Source organism: Oryctolagus cuniculus, chromosome 7 (assembly GCF_964237555.1).
Source record: "Oryctolagus cuniculus chromosome 7, mOryCun1.1, whole genome shotgun sequence".
In the NCBI taxonomy this organism is placed as follows: Eukaryota; Metazoa; Chordata; class Mammalia; order Lagomorpha; family Leporidae; genus Oryctolagus; species Oryctolagus cuniculus.
This window is the reverse complement of record NC_091438.1, coordinates 11229721-11246531: the sequence shown is the minus strand read 5'-3', so window position 1 is coordinate 11246531 and position 16811 is coordinate 11229721. Positions and strand designations below refer to the sequence as shown.

General features: G+C 45.2%; 1 protein-coding gene across 3 annotated transcripts in view; it reads left to right on the top strand.

The window, feature by feature from the left end:
* The window catches only part of UBE3C (ubiquitin protein ligase E3C), a 122975-nt gene that overhangs the window by 33941 nt on the left and 72223 nt on the right, over window positions 1-16811 (top strand). For 2 of the 3 annotated variants that reach the window (XM_017345649.3, XM_002715019.5), the window contains exons 5-9: window positions 1024-1139; window positions 5630-5787; window positions 11549-11702; window positions 12494-12714; window positions 16072-16223. In XM_017345649.3, the coding sequence (XP_017201138.1) occupies window positions 1024-1139; window positions 5630-5787; window positions 11549-11702; window positions 12494-12714; window positions 16072-16223 (801 nt within the window). The remainder of the gene's footprint in view (window positions 1-1023; window positions 1140-5629; window positions 5788-11548; window positions 11703-12493; window positions 12715-16071; window positions 16224-16811) is intronic. The other variant, XM_070077217.1, reaches the window with a different exon arrangement.

The following is a 16811-nucleotide window of genomic DNA, read 5'->3' as shown; positions in this document are numbered from 1 at the left end:
AATCCTAAATAGAATTAAATGTTATCAAACTGGTTTCCTATAAGGAATATGAACTTAACTGTTGACTTAATTGTTTTAATTACACTGTTATTTTATTCTTTCTCACAAACTTTTTTTTTTTTTAAGATTTATTTATTTATTTGAAAGTCAGAGTTACACAGAGAGGAGAGGCAGAGAGGGAGGTGGGGAGGGGAGAGGTCTTCTGTCCGATGGTTCACTCCCAGATGGCTGCAATGGCCAGAGCTGTGCCAATCCAAAGCCAGGAGCCAGGAGCTTCTTCCGGGTCTCCCACATAGGCGCAGGGACCCAAGGACTTGGGCCATCTTCCACTGCTTTCCCAGGCCATAGCAGAGAGCTGGGTTAGAAGTGGAGCAGCCGGGACTCAAACTGGCACCCATATGGGATGCTGGCACTTCAGGCCAGGGCGTTAACCTGCTTTCCCCCAGCGTCAGCCCCTGTTGACTTAATTTGCAGACAAAAATTCAAGAGCAATAATTTTCTTTTTCTAATATTTATTTATTTGAAAGGCAGAGTTAGAGAAAGAGACAAACGAAAGGAGAGGCAGATCTTCCATCTGCTGGTTCACTCCCCAGATAGCTGCAATGGCCAGGAGCCTCAAACTCCATCTGGGTCTCATTTCTCCTGCTTTCCCAGGCAAGGAGTTGGGTCAGAAGTGGAAGAAATGGGTGCCGGACCAGGCTGAAACCAGGAGTAAGGAACTTAATTCAGGCCTTAAATGAGTAGCAGGAGCCCAGCTACATGAGCTACTGCCTCCCAGGGTCCACATTAGCAGAAAACTGAAATTGGGAGCAAGAGTTGGGACACAAAACCAGGGACGCTGATACAGGGTATGGGTGTCCCCACCCATGTTAACGACAAGGTCAAATACCTGCCCCTTTAATAGGTTTTGATTAGATTTAACTGTGTGTTACCATTTGAGGAGATTTGGGGTATTACATAAAGTAGCAAACAGTTAAATTTTTATTGATGAAGAGTTGTATTTTCTGTGTTTTGCTATTTCAGATATGGCTGTATCAGAACTTAATTAAACACAGCTCTCTGTTTGTTAAGCAGTTGGATGGATCTGAGAGACTTACATGTTTATTTCAAATAAAAAGGTTGATGAGCCTCTGTTGCAGGTAAATTCAGTCACAATAGTGACTTACACATAACAATGTATGGATCACTTGGAATGTGAATGTCTTGAGAAACAGCTTATTTTGTTTTCTGAGACTGTTATCCACGTTTTAAGGAGGGAGAGACAGTGGAATGTTCTGCATATTGCAATTTTTGCTCTAGGCAATTCTTGTCCAGATGACGTAGAAATCAATGCATAGATGTATCTTTCGGATGATATTTTTTAAGAATATCCTAGAGTTCTTTTGTGAAATGTTAGACATTCTTGTGAACGGAATGGCCAAGAAGACTCCTAGTGTGACACTGATTCTGTTCTATAAGGCTTTCTACCAAAATATAGTTTGATAACCACTCAGAATATTCCTTTTATCAAGTTTTTTTTTTAAAGATTTATTTATTTATTTGAAAGTCAGAGTTACACAGAGAGAGAGGGAGAGGCAGAGAGAGAGAGAGAGAGAGAGAGAGGTCTTCCATCTGCTGGTTCACTCCCCAGTTGGCTGCAGCCAAGAGCTGGAGCTGCGCTGATCAGGAGCTTCTTCCAGGTCTCCCACATGGTTGCAGGGGCCCAAGGACTTAGGCCATCTTCCACTGCTTTCCCAGGCCACTGCAGAGAACTGGATCAGAAGTGGAGCAGCAGGGCTGGCGCTGTGGCACAGCGGATTAAAGCCCTGGCCTGAAGTGCCAGCATCCTTTATGGGCACTGCTTCGAATCTGGCTGTGCCTCTTCCCATCCAGCTCTCTGCTATGGCCTGGGAAAGCAGTAGAAGATGGCCCAAATCCTTGGGCTCCTGCACCCATGTAGGAGACCCAGAAGAAGCTCCTGGCTCCTGGCTTCAGATCGGCACAGCTCTGGCTGTTGCAGCCATCTGAGGTGTGAACCAGCAAATGGAAGACCTCTCTCTCTCTGTAACTCTCTTTCAAATAAATAAAATAAATCTTAAAAAAAAAAAAAAAAAAAAGTGGAGCAGCAGGGACTTGAACTTATGCCCATATGGGATTCCAGCACTGCAGGTGGCGGCTTTACCCACTACTACACAGCGTCAGTCCCTCAAGTTCTTATGTGTGAGCCCAAAATTAGTCACGTGCATGACTTTCTGAGGTCATGGTTTAATGAGATTACCAGGAAAAGGGTGTGTGTGTGTGCGCTGGCTTTTGCTTAAAGATCTTTCAGTCCCCAGGATAACTTCTGGAGAACTAGGAAAACAGGAAGAAGGGGAGTTTCTTCTTTAGAAATTGCATACCTCCTATAAAACAGAAGTTGATGCCATATACCTTTAGGATGAATGGAATTGGATCAGTGCAGTGTTGAAGTGGAAGCCAGACAACCTGCGTTGCAGTTACTGGCCTAGGGACCTGAGGGGATAGATCGACTTTTCCAAGGAGATTGGAATGATTCTTCCATGGCTCACTATCTCGGTACTCTGCTGGGTGATTAGGATGACAGGTAGATGGTTTCCTCATCACGTGTTCATAGTCTGCCTCCCCTTCAAGCAATTGTGTTTTTTTTGTTTTGTTTTGTTCCTAAACTTTTCCAGTCTCAGAACCTCTTGTATACTGAATGTTCTTGATACCATCATGGCTGTTAGCATTTCTGTTTAGCCCAGGCTCTTCATTCATTCATTCATTCATTCATTCGTCAAAGTTACAGAGAGAAAGAGAGATCTGCCATCCACTGGTTCACTCCCCAAGTGGCTGCAGTGTCTGAGGCTGGACAAGGCAGGAGCCAACAGTTTCTTCCAGGTCTCCCACATGGGTGGCAGGGGTCAAGCACTTGGGCCATTTCAGTTGCTTTCCTCAGGCCGTTAGCAGGGAGCTGGATCGGAAATATAACAACCAGGACTCAAACTGGAGCCTGTACGGGATGCTGGTGTCACTGGTGGCAGCTATGCCACAATGCTGGCCCCTAGCCCAGACGTTTAAAATAGAGGTTTTCTGTGCAATTTTTATTTAATATTAACATCCAATTTGTAAAAACCTACTTATTTAAATCAAGTGAATTTATTTTGAAAATAAAGATAACTTTTTGAAGGAATGAATATTTACATACTTTGTGCATGAGTATCCCTGAGGAAGAACTTAGGGTTTGGCCGATCACCCTTTATTAGGAGAATTGGTGAGTTCCCGCTGACTGCTAGGCCCAGCGCTCAGCACCAGGAGAAAGCCGCGCCACATTAGGGAGTCCTTGCTCTTCTGGAGCGCGTATCTGTTCTGGGAGGCTAAGATAGCATAAATAAGGAAAATACATGTTTTCATGGAAAAGTCATAGACGTTGATAAGTATTGGGGAGATAGAGCGGAGGAAATGGGGGAGTGAAATTTGGGACGGGATGCGTTGTTTTAGACAGTTTAGCAGCAAAGTCTCACCCAGGAGCTGACTGCTATGCAGGCTGTCAGCCTGGGCTCAGAGTCCCAGGGGTGAGAGGGCCCTCCAGTGGGGCTTCCGGGACTTTGGTTTTTGCTGAGAATAGGGAAGCCAGAGTTTCAGCAAAGAATGACAGAACATGGATTTTCTTTTTTTTTTCTCTTTGTTTTTATTGTGGATAATACCCCCCCCCCCCCCCCGTCTTTTACAGTTATCTCAGTAGCACCTGATGAGCAGTGGTGGGGGAAGGTCTTGTGCTTCAGTTTAGGAATGTGGGTGAGAACAGTGCAGGGGGATTCTCTTTACTTTGGAAGAGCTAATAGCCTGTTTGTAGCTCTGGTAAGAACGAGAGCTTGATGATGCAGGATGAAGAATTGCTGGTACAATGCTTCTGAGTGGGAGAGAGAGGACGGGGCTGGCTTCAGGTTATGGGGTGTAACCTTGGGAATGGGGAAGGGCACTTTATCCAGATTGCCAGTAGACGACTACAGATGGAATTGGTTGAGGTGGGAGAGCCTACCCTGTTCCAGTATGATTGTCCTTACAAGAAGAGAAGCAGGACAGGCATTGAGGTGCAGCAGGTTGAGCTGTAGGTAGCAGTGTGGAGAGCTGGTTTGAGTCCTGGCTGCTGCATTTCCAGGCCGGCTCCCTGTAGCACCTGGGAAGAAGTGCGTGCTAGCTCAGTGTCTGGGTCCCTGCTGCTCACATGGGAGACTGAAATGGAGTTCTTGACTCCTGGTTTCAGCCTGGGCCAGCCTGGATGTTGTGGGCCTGTGGGCAGTGAACTACTGACTGGATAATCAATCCCTCTCCTTCTCTCTCTCTCTTTGTGTCTGTCTGCCTTTCAAATAAATGAACACATTTAAAAAACTAAAATAGGACTTAATTCTGTGACAGCTTTTTCTTCTGCTGAAGGACTAGAAATATATTACTGTCTGTTTTACTTGGCAAATATTGCAGGCACAGAAAGTCCTGAAGACATCATTTAAGGAGAAAATACACCTTAAAAGAGATCCTTATCTGAGTTTAATTAGACGGAGCTTCTCTTTAATGCAATCTGTGGATTGCAGTCTTCCCGGAATTAAAATACTTTTCACACTGTGTTTGCAATCTTTGGTCTTTTCTCCATTTATTTATTTATTTATTTGGACAGGCAGAGTGGACAGTGAGAGAGAGAGACAGAAGAGAGAAAGGTCTTCCTTTCGTTGGCTCACCCTCCAATGGCCGCCGCGGCCGGCGCGCTGCGGCCTGCACACCGCGGCCGGCACACCGCGCTGATCCGAAGCCAGGAGCCAGGTGCTTTTCCTGGTCTCCCATGGGGTGCAGGGCCCAAGCACTTGGGCCATCCTCCACTGCACTCCCGGGCCACAGGAGAGAGCTGGCCTGGAAGAGGGGCAACCAGGACAGAATCCGGCGCCCTGACTGGGACTAGAACCTGGTGTGCCAGTGCTGCAGGCGGAGGATTAGCCTAGTGAGCCGCGGCGCTGGCCATTCATTTATTTATTCAATTTGAAAGACAGAGAAAAAGACACAGAGAGATCTCTGTTGTTGGTTCACTCCTCATACGTATTCAATAGCCAGAGCTGGGCCAGGCTGAAGTCAGGAGCTGGGAGCCATTCATTTATTTATTCAATTTGAAAGACAGAGAAAAAGACACAGAGAGATCTCTCAGTTGTTGGTTCACTCCTCATACATATTCAATAGCCAGAGCTGGGCAGGAGCTGGGAACTCGATCTGGGTCTCCTGTACTTGACCCATCCTTCACTCGCTGCCTCCCGGAGTGTTTGTCAGCAGGACGTTGGAATCAGCAGGTCTGGTTATGAACTAGGGCACTCTGGCAGGGTTTTAACAGCTGTGCCAAACACCAAACCCAGTCATTGTTTTTTCATGTTCATTTTTCTTTTTGTCATTGTATATTTTTCATCTCTATAAACTTAGTTCCATAATAGGGACTTAGGAAGTCTAAACGACAGAATTGATTCAATCATTACCCTGTCTTTGAGTCGCCCCTATTTCCGAGATACTCTGGTACTAGAATTGAGTGGCTCAGATGGTACAGAGTGACTGAGAGGAATTTGGGGAAACTTTGCTGACAGTTGCCATCCAGTAAATACATTTTTCATTTTTACAGGTTACTACAAAACTGTAATGATGACAGTTTGAATGTTGCACTTCCAATGAGAATGCTTGAAGTGTTTTCATCTGAGAATACTTACTTGCCTATTTTACAAGATGCTAGCTATGTAGTGTCAGTAATTGAACAAATATTGCACTACATGATTCAAAATGGTAAGTAAGTAATAGGTCGGGTCAGAACTGTGGATTGGCATTATTGTATAAAGTAAGAGCTTGTGTCATTATTCTGAATGTAAAAATGTAACTTTTATAAGAAATATCTGCTTGATCAAGGGCATGCCTATCAGGAGTGGTGAATTCTATACAGCTGTACTCAGCTCTACCCCATCTAAAAATTGGAGACATGTTTATTCTCTTTCTTTACTTTTCCTTCTGCTTAGAAATGAAGAAAACTAATGTGTGCTTTCGGAAATTGTCCTGTGTACTTTAATTCAGGATTTGCAGTCAGATTCTTAGTAAAGGATTTGTACTTCATTGTCTTCCTAAATGGATAGGAAAGAAAATACCATTAGTTCGTAAGTTACTTCATTTGAAGAGCCTATCTTACTTAAAAAGTAAACTTTAAAAAAAATATTTATTTTATTAGAAAGGCAAAGTGAGAGAGAGATAATTGCCATTTGCTGGTTCACTCCACAAATGACCACAATGGCCAGGGCTAGGTCAGGCTGAAGCTAGGAGCCAGGAGCTTTTTCAGGTCTCCCAGTTAGTTGGCAGGGGCTCAAGTACTTGGGTTATCTTCTGCTGCTTCAGGTACATTAGCAGGAAACTGGATTGGATTTGGAGATGCCGAGATGCAAACGTGATATGGAACACCAGTGTCCCAAGGGGCGACTTAACCTGCTGCACCACAATGCCATCTCCTAAAAAGTGACTTCAAAAAAAAAAAAAAAAAGATTTACTTGAAAGCTACAGAGAAAGGGGGAGAGATAGAGAAATCTTCTGCCTGCTGATTCTCTTCCTAAATGGCTGAAACAGCTGGGCATGGGCCAGGCTGAAGCCAGGAGACAAGAGCTTCATCTGGGTCTCCCACATCGGTGGCAGGGGCCCAAAGAGTTGGGCCACTTTTTTTTTTTTTTTTTTTTTTTTGACAGAGTTAGACAATGAGAGAGAGAGACAGAGAGAAAGGTCTTCCTTTTCCTTTGGTTCACCCTCCACATGGCCGCTATGGCCAGCGCACTGTGGCTGGCGTGCTGCACCAATCTGAAGCCAGGAGCCAGGTGCTTTTCCTGGTCTCCCATGGGGTGCAGGGCCCAAGCACTTGGGCCATCCTCCACTGCACTCCCGGGCCACAGCAGAGAGCTGGCCTGGAAGAGGAACAACCGGGACTAGAACCCGGCACCCATATGGGATGCCAGTGCCGCAAGTGGGGATTAACCAAGTAAGCCATGGCGCCAGCCCTATTTGAACTTTCTAATTCAGTGTTAAAACTTTTGTGCATTATTACTGTTCTTCTTTTTTTTTTTTTTTTGACAGGCAGAGTGGACAGTGAGAGAGAGAGAGACAGAGAGAAAGGTCTTCCTTTTGCCGTTGGTTCACCCTCCAATGGCCACTGTGGCTGGCGCACCGCGCTGATCTGAAGCCAGGAGCCAGGTGCTTCTCCTGGTCTCCCATGGGGTGCAGGGCCCAAGCACTTGGGCCATCCTCCACTGCACTCCCGGGCCACAGCAGAGGGCTGGCCTGGAAGAGGGGCAACTGGGACAGAATCCAGCGCCCCGACCGGGACTAGAACCCGGTGTGCCGGCGCCGCTAGGCGGAGGATTAGCCTAGTGAGCCGCGGCGCCGGCCTATTACTGTTCTTAAAGTGACTATATTCCATAGGATGTAATAATTAAAGTCTGAAATTCCCCCTGAATACACATTGGTGACACTATTTTGGAGTAAATATGATTTTAAAATGTTTTATTATGAATTGACCAATATGAAATCTAAAATTAAAAGCCCCTCAGTTCCAGTGTCTTCACAGGTAGAAAGCGTGTGGTCAGCATTTAAAAAAAAAAAGTGTATGTGTGTGATTAGTCACAAAGGAGCCATAGGAGCTGGCATTGTGGCCCAGCATGTTGAACGACCTCCAGGCTGGTATCCCATAGCAGAGTGCGGTCTGAGCCCCAGCTGCGCTGCTTCTGTTCCAGCTTCCTGCTAATGCTCCTGGAAAGGCAGTAGGAGGTGGACTCTGCCACCCCCGTGGGAGAGCGGGGTGGCTTACGGCTCCTGCTTTTGGCCTGACCCAGACCATCTGTTGAAGCATTTGAGGAGTGAACCAGCAAAAGGAAAAACTCTCTTTTCCCTCTCTCTTTTTGTCACTTTGCCTTTCAGATAAATAAATTGGAAGGAAGGAAGGAGCAAGCCACAGGTTGCTCTGGAAAGCCAAGTTACCAATAAGTAACTTAGCTTTTGTTTTCTTGATGTGAGGGTTTGATCTGCATTAAAATTTAGCTGATTTGGTTTAAAACTTTAAAGGTTATAAGCGGGCATTTGGCCCAGCTGTTAAGATGCCACTTGGGATACCCACATGCCCGGTTCTGAGCCTGGACCCTACTTTCAATTCCAGGATCTCCTTAATGTGTGTTCTGGAGGCAGTCCATGCCACCCTCATGGGAGACCCTCATTGAGTTCCTGGTGCCTGGCTTCAGCGTGGCCCAGTGCTGGCTGTTGTGTACATCTCTCTGTATTATTTTCAAGGCAGAGTTGGAGGGAGAGTCAGAAAGCTGTTTTCCATCCACTAGTTCACTCCACAAATGGCCACAACAACTGGGGCTGGGCCAGACAGGAGCCAAGAGCTTCTTCTGGGTCTCCCATGGGGGTGCAGGGACCCAAGGATTTGGGCCATTTTCTGCTGCTTTCCGAGGCTATAGCAGAGAGCTGGATCAGAAGTGGAGCAGCCAGGACTCAAACCAGTGTCCATATGGCGTGTTGGCACTGCAGGTGCTAGCCCCATTAGATTAGGTTTTAAAAAAAAACTGCTTAGTCTGTTAAACTTACAGTAACTGCTTAGCTAATTAAAAGTAAATTGAAATTTGTGGATTTTTTGTTTGTTTGTTTCTGAGGTTTATTTACTTGAAAGGCAGAGAGAAAGAGGGAAAGAGAGGTCTTTCACCTGCTGGTTCACTCCCTAAATGGTTGCAGTGGCCACATGATCAGGGCTGTGCTGGGCCAGGCCAAAATCAGGAGCCAGGAACTCCATTATGGTCTCCTGTGTCGGGGCGGGAGACCAAGCACTTAAGCACGTGGGCCATCTTCTGCTGCTTTCCCAGGAGCAGTAGCGGGGAGCTGGATCAGAAGTGGAGCAGCCGGGGCTCCAGCTGGTACTCATATGGGATGCTGACACCACAGGTTCTAACGCATTGTGCCCCAAAGCAGGCCCCAGATTTTGATCTTTTAAGAAACAGTGATAATTATAAGTGGCCCTTTGTAATTGATGTATCATTATGTAGTACTGACTTAAGGCTAAGCATTGATGAGAATTTTTTTTTTGCTTTTCCTACTTAATAGAAGTAGAAAGAAAAAATTCATTATTTGGAATCTGTTTAACAGCAGAAAATGCTTGAAAATCTGTAACTGAAACTACTAATGTCCTCTGTGTTACATTTTTAAGTTGTTCTGATAAATTATTTCCTGACATTAGCCTATAAGATTTTAACATTCTAGCTGTTAATTACAAGGTACTTCATAAAGATTGTGGAAAATGAAATTGAAGATAAATATAATTTGGTGCTGAGATCTTTTAAAACCACATGATGTTGTTTCACAGTGCACATTTCTGTCGGCTTCTGGATGTTCTGTGCTCTGAAGATGACCAGCACTACCAGCACTTAGTACTCCAGCAGAACTTAGTACTCCAGTCATGCTGCCTGGTACTTTCAAAGCGGCTCACACATCTAGATGTTCTTAGGGTTACAGCAAAAGCACTTTTTTTTTCCCTCCCAGATCAATTTATTTATTTGAAAGAGTTACAGAAAGCGAGATCTTCCATCTGCTGGTTCATTCCCCAAATGGCCGTTCGGCCAGGACTGGGACTGTCTGAAGCCAGGAGCCAGGAACTCCATTTTCATCTCCCACGTGGGTGCAGGGGCCATCTTCCACTGCCTTCGCAAGTGCATCATCAAGGACTAGATTGGAAGTGGAGCAGCTGGGAATCAAACCAGCGCCCATGTGGGATGCTGGTGTCGCTCGGCTTTACCTGCTATGCTACAGTGCTGGCCTCGCAGCAAAAGCACTTTCAAGCGTTTTTGTTGGGTTTCATTGGTAATCCATTGTGTAATAGAACTGGGCTAATTAAAAAGTAGTTGTAATGCTAGAGCACTGAGTATTTTGTTTTGTGACAGTACAAAATATACAGTTCTATTTTTAAAAAGTATCCTAAGGGGCCGCGCTGTGGTGTAGCAGGTAAAGCCGCCACCTGCACTGCCAGCTCCCATATGGGCACTGGTTCAAGTCCCAGCTACTCCACTTCTGATCTAGCTCTCTGCTTTGGCCTGGGAAAGCTGTAGAAGGTGCCTCGAGTCCTTGGGCCCCTGCCCCCCACTGTGGGAGATCTGAAAGAAGCTCCTGGCTTCAAATCTGCCAAGCTCCTGCTGTTGCAGCCATTTGGGGAGTGAACCAGTGGATGGAAGAATCTCTTCCTTTCTCTCTCTCTCTCTCTCTCTCTCTCTCTCTCTGTAACTCTTCCTTTCAAATAAATAAATATTAACAAAAAAAAAAAATCCCAAGCAAGTGGACTAGGCTTCTTAGTTGTGTGCCTTCAAATATGCTACACATTGTTCTCATTTTACAAAAAAGGAGGTAAATATTTCCAAAAGAATATAGTGATAGCAATTTTTGTTCATTGCACAATAGGCTATGACCCAAAACTTAGGAAGGAAAATTTAGTAAAGTTTGTGAATGTTGTTTCTGCTTATATACATAAGGGGCTTCAAAATGTTCATGGGGAAATAGAACTAAAAGGTAGTGTGTATTTGCCATGAACTTTTTAGAGCCCTCTTGTATAAATTGATTTTTAAGCACTCAACCTCTTTGGCACTCAGCTTATGATCTCCAAGTGTATCATTGCCTTGGTGAGGAACTTAGGAGTCCTCCGAGAAAAGTCGGATTGCAGGACGTGGTCAGTGTGCAGGAGGTGAGACGGGCATCCTGTCTGTCAGAGAGCCCGGTGTTCCCCACGACCACAGGCAGGGGCGATCAGTGAGGGTGACAGCTGCAGTAGACTGAGATAAATCCGTGCGTTTCAATCCATGAATTCAACATCATATCAGTAGGATATTTAAAAACGTACCTGTTTTGGTTCCTGATTCCAACTTCCCACTAACGCTGACCTTGGGTGGCATCAGTGGTAGCTCAAGTAAGCAAGTCCTTGACACCCGTATGGGAGACCTGAACTAAGTCCCATCTCAGTCCCAGCCTTGGTAGGCATTTGGGGAGTGAGTAAAACAGATGGCAGGTCTCTTTCTCTCTGCCTGCCTTCCTGAAAGCCATGCAAACCAACTGAATACTTGGGGAGTACTTTGGCAACATATCAAAGATCCTAATATTTTTTGTATTTGGATTCATGCTTGAATACTGATTAGGTGTTCGTGATCTTAAAGAATTACTACTTACTTTCACTGTGATACCGATTTGTTTTTAAAAATTATCTTTTGGTGCTATTCTGAAAGAATTGGATCTTAGATTTGCTTTTGAATGAGGGTAAACATAACTGAAAAGATCAAAGTTGGTCAATGTTGACACTAACGGGTGTGTGTTGTTTATCATCCAGGTTAATTTATGTATTTGTTCGAAGTTTACTTTAACAAAACATTAAAGAAAAGTTAACTTAAATTCAGAAATTTGTAAAAAAAAAAAAAGTAAAAAGTTGTTGAGTTTTTCCATTGCTATTTGAAAAGGTGCTAAATTTTAAATATGTATTTTTCCTTTCTTTTAGGATATTATAGATCTCTCTATTTGTTGATTAACAGTAAGCTTCCATCAAGTATTGAATATTCTGATTTATCTCGAGTTCCTATAGCAAAAACTTTGCTGGAGAATGTTCTAAAACCATTGCACTTTACTTACAACTCCTGTCCAGAAGGTGCAAGGTGAGAATGGGGTAGTCTTAATTGGCTTTGTCATTTCAGGAGCTTGGTACCTAACAGTAACTTTTACATAGGATGCTATTTTAAGTATAGACTTGAGAGTCAGATGTCTGCTTTATTACTGACTTTGTAGAAAACTGTGTACTGTCCTTCGTGTATCTGCCCTGCAACCTAATGTAAGTTTGTAATTCTGATAACATGATTATTTTCCTGCCTTTTTTTTTCTTTTTTTTTTTTTTTTTTTTGACAGGCAGAGTGGATAGTGAGAGAGAGAGACAGAAAGAAAGGTCTTCCTTTGCCGTTGGTTCACCCTCCAATGGCCGCCGCGGCCGGCACGCTGTGGCCAGCGCACTGCGCTGATCCGATGGCAGGAGCCAGGTACTTATCCTGGTCTCCAATGGAGCGCAGGGCCCAAGTACTTAGGCCATCCTCCACTGCACTCCCTGGCCACAGCAGAGAGCTGGCCTGGAAGAGGGGCAATCGGGACAGAATCTGGTGCCCTGACCGGGACTGGAACCCGGTGTGCCAGCGCCGCAAGGCGGAGGATTAGCCTAGTGAGCCGCGGCTTTCCTGCTTTCTAATAGCTGTGAAAAGATACAGAACGTGGTGGAGTTACCTTAATGCAGAAGACACTAAATTGATTTCAGGTTGATCTGGTTGATATTAAATAGCTAACTTGGTTAATTTGCAACAGCAGATTTTCTATTTAGGAAGATATTTTGAAAGATAATTTTGATCGGTGACTTGAGCAATGTATTTTGATTTTATACAAAGCTTCCATTTTTCTTTTCCAGGCAGCAAGTTTTTTCAGCCTTCACAGAGGAGTTTCTGGCAGCACCTTTTACAGATCAAATTTTTCATTTTGTCATTCCGGCATTAGCAGATGCACAGACCATTTTCCCTTATGAGCCCTTTCTGAATGCACTGTTGTTACAAGAGAGGAGATATTCAAGGCAGAGTGGTGGAGCACCGTGGCTTTTTTACTTTGTTTTAACTGTTGGTGAAAGTTATTTGGGTATGTAATATAAAATGTATTTGCTTATACTCTAGATAGGAGCATTAGTAGGCTAGCCAAGAAGAGGCCATGCAGTGGCAAGTGTCACGTAGGATGGTCTTTAGGTGGGGTCTCAGGGAGGAATATAATGTGCCTATTCTAGAAACGTAGTGTCTTCCTGGAGTCTGTTTTAAGTCATGTAATATTAAGAGAGCTTCAAAAAGTTCATGGAGAGTACACATTATCTTTTCTGTTTTTCCATAAATCTTTTGAAGCTCCATTGTGTATACATGAGTTGTTAATATAGAGATACTGATGTGCTCCAACTGCTGCAAAGTTAGAAATTATGAACCGGGCCTCGCCCCGGCCTTTACCTGTGCCTTGACCAGGAGGTTGCCTTTTCTTTTCTATTTATTTATTTGAATAACAGCATGACAGAACAAGAGGGAGAGACAGAGTGAGATGTTTCATCTGCTGGTTCACTCCCCAAATGGCCTCAATGTGTGGGGCTGGTTCAGACCCAAGCTGAGAACCAGGAACTTCTCCTATGTGGGTGGCAGGGTCCAAATACTTGGGCCATCTTTCCCTGTTTTCCCAGGAGCATTACCAGGGAAGTGGATCAGAAATGGAGCAACTGGGATGTGAACTGACACCCGTATGGGATGTGGGTGCTGCAGGTGGCAATTTAACTTGCTATGCCACTACATGAGCCCCAACCCTCATTTCTTTGAAAAGAAAGCTAAGCCGAGGACCATTATTTTGGTGTGACAGGCTAAACTACTACCTTAAGAAGAAAACTTGTCCTGTCTGCCGGGTTCTTCTTGATGGAGTGCAAAAGGATAGATACAGGAAGTTCTATTTTGTTGTGTTGTTTTAAGATTTATTTATTCATTTATTTATTTTTTAATTTGAGAGGCAGAGTAACAGAGAGGGAAAGACAGAGAAAGAGAGGTCTTCCATTCATTGTTTCACTTCCCCAACACCCGCAACTGCTAGGTCTAGGCCAGGCAGAGCCTGGAGCCGGGAACTCCGACCAGGTCTCCCAAGTGGATTGCAAAGATCCAACACTTAAGCCAGTTTCTGTTGCCTTCCTAGATGAGTTACTGGGAAGCTGGGTGGAAGGCAGAGTAGCCTGGAATTGAACGGGAACCGTGCATATGTGATGCGGGCTTCGCAGCCGTGCTCAGTGCATAGCCCGGGAAGCTCCGCTGTGGCGCACCTTAGTGTGCTTACTCTGAGTAAATGTCTTTACTAGTCAGAAGAGAAAAATCATTTTATCAGTTTTGGTCTAGATCATGGAGACCACTGTGGATATTGTCAACAAAAATAAGCTTACCAAGATGCAGTAGGAGATCACTTTTCAGCAAATAATGCCTAAAATCACTAATGTGAAAAAGATGTGATTATTTTTTTGAAAGAGTGAACTTTCAGTCCTCAGAGCAGAAAATAAAACTTGAAGTACAAGTTAAAACAAGTAGTAGTAAGTGAAATGGTCAAAAATCAGATACCAAGGTAGACTTCCATCTAAAAAAGAGCAAGCAGAGTCAAAACTTGTATTCACTGAATGAAAGTGCAGCAATTGAGGGTAGAAACAGGGGAATTGCTTGCTCAACAAGCTCAGGCCCTCACTCAAATAAGGAAGATAGAAACTAAGGTGTGGGGCTGGCACTGTGGCTTAGTGGGTAAAGCTGCGGCTTGCAGTGCCCTCATCCCAAAAGGGTGCTGGTTTGAGACCTGGCTATTCCACTTCCGATCCAGCTCTCTGCTCTGGCCTGGGAAAGCAGTGGGAGGTGGCCCAAGTCCTTGGGCCCCTGCCCCCACGTGGGAGATCCGGAAGAAGCTCCTGGCTCCTGGCTTCAGATAGTTACAGCCATTTGGGGAGTGAACCAGCAAATGGGAAGACCTCTCTATCTGCCTCTTTGTAACTCTGCCTTTCAAATAAGTAAATATTAAGAAAAAAAAAAAAGAATGAAAGATAAGAAAAATCAAACGGGTTTTCCTGCTCTTAGATTCAGTATAGCATGTACTTCTATAATTGGGTATGTGAAAAGTTTTACCTGCATACAAAACAATTCAGTGGCTGCCAATGCATGTCCTATAATTCAGTTAGCTCCCACAGGCTGAGGTCAGTCACATAAGATTGCTACCTCCTCAGAGGCCAGTTGCCTGTAGTAGGCTGTCACCTGCACTTGGGACCAACCAGCAGAAACTCAGCTTCCCACAACCCCTCCTTGGATTCGATAATGTAGTAGGATGGCTCACAGGGAAACACTGTATTGACTTATTTATGATGAAGAATGCAGCTGTCCAGCCAGATGACAACATGCATAAGGCAGGGCATGTGGGAACTGGTGCAGCTTCTGTACCCTCTTTGGGTGCCTTTCCTATACCTCCAGGTCTTGATTTGGTTTGGTTTGGTTTTTTAGAGATGTGTTTATTTTATTGGAAAGACAGAGTTAACAGAGAGAGGTAGAGACAGAGAGAACTTCCATTTGCTGGTTTACTCCCCAAATGGGTATGATGGCCAGGGCTGGGCCAGGCTGAAACCAAGAACCAGGAACTTTTTCAGGTCTCCAAGGTCGGTGGCTCAAGTACCTGGGCCATCCTCTGCTGCTTTCCCAGGCACATGAGCAGGGAGCTGTTTCAGAAGTGGAGCAGCTGGGACTTCAAACTAGCGCCCACCTGCCATGCCAGGGTCACAGGCGGTACCTTAACCCGCTTAGATCACAATGCTGGTCCCACCTCTCCCTTCCTGGAGGAGGGGAGGGGCTCTGACAGTGCTAACCTTCTAATCACTGGTCTTTTTGTGATCAGCTCCTTCCAGAATCTCTCCAGCAGCTCCACCCAAAGTCCTTTCATTAGCACAAACTCAGTTGGAATTAGAAGGGTTTGTTGGGGCCAGTGTTGCGACATACTGGGTAAAGCTGCTGCCCGCAATGCCAGCATCCCGAATGAGGGCCAGGTCGAGCCACGGCTGTTCCACTTCTAATCCAGCTCCCTGCTAATACACCTGGAAGAGTAGTGGGAAATGACCCAAGTCCTTCGGTTCCTGCACCCATGTTGGAGATTTGGAGGAAGCTCCTGACTCCTGGCTTTGGCCTGCCCCAGCCCCAGCTGTTGCACATATTTGGGGAGTGAACCTGTGGATAGAAGATCTATCTATTCATTCTTTCTCTCTCTCTGTAACAGTGCCTTTCAAACAAAAAAAATCTTAAATAAAGAAAAAGAAAAAGACTATTCTGAGAGTTTTAGGTGCTGTGTGATGTGACCCAGGACAAAGATGAAATATATTTCATACTGTAACACAGAAATTTAAAAGCCAAGCTCTGAGCAGAAGTGCCCCGCCGTGTGTGAGAAGGTTTTCCCTTGTCTCGCCAGGGGCGCTCTCTGAGGAAGGCCTGCTGGTGTATCTGCGTGTGCTCCAGACCTTCCTTTCTCAGTTGCCAGTCTCGCCCGCCAGCGCGAGCTGCCACGACTCTGCCAGTGACTCTGAAGACGAGAGTGAAGAAGCGGACAAGCCCAAAAGCCCGGTCAGTCCCCAAAGTGCCTGTGCCCTGAGCTTGCGCTGCCAGCGGCTCCATGGGGAAGGCGTTTTCTAGCTTTCTGTCTACTATCTGTGTAAGTGCGTATATATTAGAGGCGAGGGGAGGAGAGCTCATAGCTGCTGCTTTCTCCTTAAATGCACGCACCAGCCAGGGCTGGGCTGGGGCTAAAGTTAGAAACTGGGAACTCAGTCTGGGTTTCCCACGAGGGTGGCAAGAACCCAGTCATTTGAGTCATCATTGCCCACTCCCAGGCTCTGTATTAGCAAGAGTGGTGGAGTCAGGAGCTGGAGCTGAGACTCAAACCCAGGTACTCTGATCTCAGGCATGGCTGTTGCAGTTTCCAGGCTAAATGCTGCTGCCTCAGTACTTGAGTTAGGCAGTCAAGCAGTTTTGTTGCAGAACTTTCAGCCTTAACGGATAAGCCCTCTTTCCTCTACTTTCATCATACTCTTCCCTAGGGATTGGACTGTCTTACTCCATAGCTTTCTCTGTACATCTGTGGAAATGGATTACAGAAATACATAGTTTTTAAATTTAGTTTTGGGATCAGCGTTGTGGTGTAGTGTGTTAAGC